Here is a 6,245-nt window from a genome sequence, read left to right as displayed (position 1 = left end):
CCTCAAGGATACGAACTAGAAAGGTGCCAATGGCTCTCACACACACTCAAGGGCTCTGTTCCCAATCACGCAGCATCTCCCTTCATCCGGCGGACACTCTCCTTCTATGTATTGGTGCCCGCATCCTTGTCTTGGCCCAATGGCTTCTTGCTCTTGGTTATTACTTCACCCGTCAGTGGAATGACCTTACGACTTCACCCTTAAAACAATGGAAACTTATTTAATGTTGCAGCCAGTTAGAAAAACAGAAACAAGCATTCTTGCAAGATGCATATACAATAGAAAAGGCAACAGCCATCATGCTTACATCATCCCATATTATGTAGTTTCATACAAGAACTTCATTGCAGAGGTCCCCGAAATTTACCAGTAAGAAATGTCGGGACAAAGAAATGCATTTGATAGCTTGCAAGGTAACTCAAGCTCTCTCAATTTTTGGTATAGTAACACCTCAAAAGAGTTGTTTACATGATGAGATGGTCAAAAAATTACAATCCCAAGGCACATCAAGATATACAAGTTACACAAAAATGATGGCTCAAGGACTAGGTTACAAGATACAGCACATTGAGTCAACTATACAAACATGAGGACTCAAGGGGGTACTTGTATCCCAAAATGTCCCATCAAGGTATCTAACTTCTGAGATAATCCATCCAGTTTCTTTGTGTGTCCCAGCAATATCTCCGAGTTTCTTTTAGTCTCAAGTAAAAGACTCTCTACAGCTGAAGCTGTCACATTCACCTCCATACTCACATCCCTCAGCGAGTTCTGCATGCTGAAGCCCCAGTTTTGGACTTGAGAGAAAGATCTCTGGAAGTATTCACTCCTGAAAAATCCCCACAGTAATCTCCCTTGAAGCATCAGTACTCTGCACAACACCTCTCATTAGAACCGTGTATCAAACCTTCAGAGCCTCAAGACAAAATCTATCCATTTACCTGCAACAGGGAATTTCGAAAATACAATTCCTTATCAGCTGATCCATATTCTGAGAAAAAGTGGGCTTCAATAGCAAGGCCACCAAGCACCACACACGAATCTTTGCTAGCTGAAGTGGATGGATGCAAAACTACAATACACCACAACGAAAATCAAATTTTACATCGTGGAAAAAAAAAATCTAAACACAACTCTTGTACTCAATACTAACCTCAGTTTTCTTCTCATGGAGGTTGCATAGCAGAACCAAGAGATCTGCCTCAAGTTGCAAGACCTTGCGCATGCATTCATCAATATTTTTTGACATGGAAACCTCACAAACCACCCAATTGCAATCATTTCCCTCGTAGACTCCTTTAATCTCTGGATAAAGCTTCTCATACAACCTCCATTCAGCATAACCTTGCATCACATTAGTCATCTCCTCTGTATAAGGTAAACAACAACTATCTGTTGCTACACCCTGAACCACATCCACTGGAGAAAATCTGGTGTCAGGACAACTACCCCGCTTTCTAAGAAATTCAAGGGCTGAATATTGGGTTATCCCGACCAGATCCACTTCTGTAACAACATCATTTTTATCTCCAAAAATCCTCCTCATGGAGTAAGCTTTACTGGTTGTAGCAAGGTGCACAGGTCCACCAAAGAGTTGCCGCTGTGCCAACATCTTTGCGACTTCACTTTCTACTCCAGTTGAGCAAAAATTGGTTAACATATTTCCCAGTGAAATTACTTTCTCTGAATCAAGGCCTACACTCTCCCTTCCTCCTACATAGAAGTCAGCCTGAGACAACCTTTGATTCAACTCCTTCCCCAGAGTTTCTATTCTTTTACCTCGACTGGTTGCAAATGCATCATCCATCCTTTCACTTGTTACTTTTGACCTTCGGCTGATCAATAACTGGTAATTATGTGTCATTATTTCTGGAACACGGCAATCCTTTTTGTTGAATTTATCCAGCAATACAATTTACTTTTAGCTTTTCATGCAACAAAAGCATTAGGGCAGCAAATAGCAAACTTGCTATACATCTGTCTTATGAAATTTCCATACCAGAATAAAATCTATGACGTTCTTAGCCTTCAAGGTCTCATCTGAAGAGTGAATGGAAACAGCAAGCTCATATAGAACTCCTCCAAGGTTTAGCCAATCCAAATCAGACCACCAGTCTAATGTTTCCTTCTGAACAGACTCTACAAGGAGAGACATGAAGTAGACGACATATCATAAGCATGCATAACCACGATGTTTTTGAAACCAAAATGATACTTATCGCAATAATCATGCTAATTACGAGATTGCACTGTATGAAAAGCCAAGGAACAAGAAACACTTACTAGGCAGTTCACCAAGTAGCATAGCTGCTTTGAGATTACACACAAAAATCTCTCTTTGTGTCTTTCCAATCGTTCTTATCAAAGCAACACCATGGAAGTTGCTTCCCATATCTTCAAACAACAAATAAATTTCAGATTTTCCATTGAACTACATTACATAATGAATCATATTTAGCATGCCAATATCTCATCTCAATGATGCTATACATCAAGGACTCTATGTCCGTTCCAATAGAGGGATTATAACCAAGGTGTAAATTTACCGCACCATAGATCACATCGCCTAAAAAACAACCAGCAAAAATATTGTTTGGGATTGCCTCCAAATAAGGCCTTCGAAATTTGGGCTCCGTTACTTTGCTGTGAAGAACTACGACTCTTGATGCATTTTGGAAATCCAAGATCACAAACCTAAACAAAGAAGTTTTGTCAACAATATTAGAAAAGACATTTGCTTTTGCTATCATTAAGATAAAGTAAACTCACCTATCACTGGCAAAGCAAAAACATTGAGGGCTGATTTTGTTGTGCAACCAACCCCATCGATGTAGCTCCAAAAGCAAAGTGATAAACACCAAAAATCCCCCTTTCATCTGTTGCTTCGAGCAAACATCATGAAACTCGAAAATCCCATAGTGCACATCCTCCATGGAAAAAGTGTCATAGAGTTGAAGTAGTTGTTGGCCTTGCAAACCCTTCAACTCTTCATACACTACAATCTCCACATTAGAAACTTTTCTAATGAAAAACTTCTTCTTTCCATGCTGAATTGTGAACCTAAAAATACAACACACGCTTTAAAATATGAAAGAAGCTTCATATTTTCAACTTTTTTAATGAAATTCTTTCTCATGCTGGACTGTAACCTAAGTGCACAAAACACATCATTTTGTAATAAAATTTGAGAGAAAGACCTTACCATTCAATTTTGTTCTTGCATGGTCTTTTACACTTCTTTTTTACGTGTCAAAAGTTTTGAAGTGAGAAAATGAGAAAGTGAAAAAAATTCAACCGACTTCAGGGCTATAGGTTTAATTTACCTCTTCAAGGTATCCTTGAGCTCTTGACTCTTTTGGTATCATATTACCTGCTTAATGCCATAAAGTTCAAAGTAAGGTTCTGGTCATGTCTACCAAGATAATTTGGAATCACATAAGGATGACAAGGGGTGCGTACACAACACCCAAGTCTATAATGCATAATCCCATTTTGCATACGAAAAAGATAAGATTTTTGAAGCAAATCGATATGTGAAAAGTATGGATGAAATATATATGAAAAATCAAGCTTGCCTTGGAGAAAACTTAGGCAAAGCAAAAAAGAAAAGCTAATCGTCACCGACGTGAACTTTTGTTCTCACAGGTGATTTGGTTCCACCTAAAGAACCCAAAGCACCCACATCTACCACAAGCACTTTAGTGAACCAATCTGATTCTCCACATATTTCTAACACACATTGATGAGTCTCTCTTTAAATGTTATGGTCATGTGAAGGGTCGGAATTTTGTCAAATTGTTTGATTCAAGTAGTATGCATGATGTGATTGGCGACTCTCTTGTAGAGAGAGCCCGCTTGAAGGTTAGCCAGACAACTCCTCTCCAAGGCATCGGGCTTCGCTCCTGGTATGGACTCTCTCATTACGTAAGAGTGCCTTGATGTGTTATTCACTGTTCAGCAAGCTCCCTTCCATCGAAAATTTGTCGTGTCTCCTCTCTCACGATGTGATATGATTTTGGGCATTAGATGGTTTCGTGAGCATAACCCTCTCATTGATTGGATAGACAATACGCTCACTCTAATGCTAAAAGTGATTCTCCCATGATCATTCGTGGTGAGGAGAGTCTTCATTCTTTACCTCTCATTTCTCATGTGTAGGCAAAGCGTGAATTACGTCGAGGAGGACAAGCGGCATTCATTTATGTCTCTCCAATCACTCAGAGTCTCAAGGCTCCAGACAGGTATTCAGGTTTATTTACCAAGTATCAATACCTCTTTTTACAGAATGATCTTTCACCCCGTCTCCCTCCCGAGCCACCGGAGAACCATCGCATCGAACTCAAGGAGGAGGCACAGCCAGTCAGTAAGGCTCCCTACCGTTTAATAAGACCAAAGAAGAAGAATTAGAGCGGCAACTCAAAGAGTTGGTGGCCACAAGATTCATATGCCCTAGTGTAAGTCCTTTTGCTACTCCTCTTTTAATTGTCTGCAAGAAGGATGGTTCGTCTCGTTTGTGTGTTGATTACAAGGCTTTGAACAAGATGACAGTAAAGAACAAAATTATGATGCCTCACATTGAGTATTTCCTTGTTTGATAGGCTCAATGTGTAACAAACTGCTAACGTGTCAAAGCCCTAAAAGAATGGAGCCAACTTGCAGGTGCTGGCCGAGGGGCCTAAACCCTAAGAACAAGTTACAAAAGAAGAAGTTCTACCAACTTATAGGGACCCCGTTCGATGGGCCCCCAAGTGACAAAGGATTAGAATAAAGCAAGACATGTGCACACACATAGAAACTGATGACGTGGCAGAATTTTGAAAATTGCGCTAACATGGTGACGTGGTAGGCTATACGGATTTCTCTGATTTACGCTGGCAGCTTTTTGGCTTTGCTTTTCGACCAAATGCTTTTAAGTTTGAAGGCTTTTTACTGTAAACTGCTTTTTAGGCCAAGGGCCTTTAAATATGAAGTTAGGGCTCATTCTCTAGCATGCTTCCTGGAGAAGGTGCAAAGTCTGGAGTACCGGCTTGTACTGTGTTGGTGCAATATAAAGAAATACCGAAAGGGGCGCCAAGGTTTGGGGCCAATACTCTCTGGGGTGGATTTCCACCACTCCGTGTCGCATGTCATCTCTCTCTTTCAGTTCAGTTGTTATTGAAGTGCTAAAAAGTCTGTTCAATCTGTTAATCTGTTCTTTTCTTTTGGCACGTGGTGCCCGTCTTGTGACAGTGGTATCAGAGCATCATGCATGTGCTTTTCTGAAACCCCGGGCTTATTAGCCACCCCGACCCTTACTTCATCGCGCATCGGGCACGCTCCCGTCTTCATCACTGTGTTTTACAGGGCATAAGCCATAAAGAACCCAAGACTTGGAATTCATGGATTCAGCAGAATATTTGTAGTTTCTGCTCAACGAACTCCACGACAATCTTTCGCGGCATCCTCAGCAGAATCTTCCGATGCTGCAGAGTTTTCAACAATTTTTGAACTACATGTTACCCCCTCTGATGCCCCAGATGGTACCTCCTCCTCCGGCATCAGAAAGTACGAGAGCTTCCAATAGGCAACCTTCTCAGCCGTCTTTTTCGATCGGGGGAGTTTTCAAGAATATGGTGCAGCCATCTGACCCCGATCTAGTGCAACCGTCTTGGGAAGCTACAATGGTTGGAGCCCATATGGATACCCTTATTATCCATACCCGAGATATGCGCCTAACTAACCCAAAGATTTCAAAGATGACGGCACGACAGTTAAATTTTTCACTTTTTCCGAGGTGAAAGATCGCAAGAAAGCATTCAAATTTCTACAGCAATTCGACAACATCTATGCTTTGGGAAACTATATAGAAGAATCCAAGATTTCTCGAGCAGTGGGATTTCTTAAAGATAATGCTATGCAATGGTGAAGTTTGATCGCGACACAACTGCATGCTCCAAGGACCTTGCAAGCTTTCAAGACAGTTTTTGCACATAGTTACATGACTTCTATGTTTGAAGTACGGATTTTGGCAGAGTGGGGCAACTTGAAAATGCTTGCCACCGAAACCATGGACAAATATAACCAAAGGTTTCTCGACATGTACCTTCCCGTGTCTTTCTTTAGATCTGTTCCCTTGGAGGCCCAATGTGAGCGATACACCATTGGACTACCATCACCATTGCAGGAATATTGTCTATCCAAGCAAGTCTCCACCATGCAAGAACTTATGGACCATGCCGCAATCCGCTACAAACTGATGAAGGGAA

At 41.1% G+C, this 6,245-nt stretch overlaps 1 protein-coding gene across 7 annotated transcripts in view; it reads right to left on the bottom strand.

Annotated features, from left to right (window-relative positions):
- Positions 1–414: 414 nt before the first annotated feature.
- LOC147421001 (uncharacterized) overlaps positions 415–6,245 on the bottom strand; it is a 68,368-nt gene continuing 62,537 nt past the window's right edge. For 4 of the 7 annotated variants that reach the window (XM_086504097.1, XM_086504091.1, XM_086504092.1 and 1 more), the window contains 7 exons: positions 2,770–3,060; positions 2,552–2,694; positions 2,284–2,394; positions 2,000–2,139; positions 1,154–1,885; positions 942–1,072; positions 415–871 (listed from right to left, as the gene is read on the bottom strand). In XM_086504097.1, coding sequence (XP_086360223.1) covers positions 595–871; positions 942–1,072; positions 1,154–1,885; positions 2,000–2,139; positions 2,284–2,394; positions 2,552–2,694; positions 2,770–2,933 — 1,698 coding nt within the window. In that variant the 5' untranslated portion in view covers positions 2,934–3,060 and the 3' untranslated portion in view covers positions 415–594. Of the gene's footprint in view, positions 872–941; positions 1,073–1,153; positions 1,886–1,999; positions 2,140–2,283; positions 2,395–2,551; positions 2,695–2,769; positions 3,061–3,323; positions 3,371–6,245 lie in introns of all 7 variants that reach the window. The other 3 variants (XM_086504096.1, XM_086504094.1, XM_086504093.1) reach the window with 1 other exon arrangement.

Source organism: Adiantum capillus-veneris, chromosome 28 (genome assembly GCF_014529385.1).
Source record: "Adiantum capillus-veneris isolate H3 chromosome 28, ASM1452938v2, whole genome shotgun sequence".
Classification (NCBI taxonomy): Eukaryota; Viridiplantae; Streptophyta; class Polypodiopsida; order Polypodiales; family Pteridaceae; genus Adiantum; species Adiantum capillus-veneris.
Note: the sequence above shows the minus strand (reverse complement) of the source record. Positions and strands in the feature narration are given on the sequence as shown.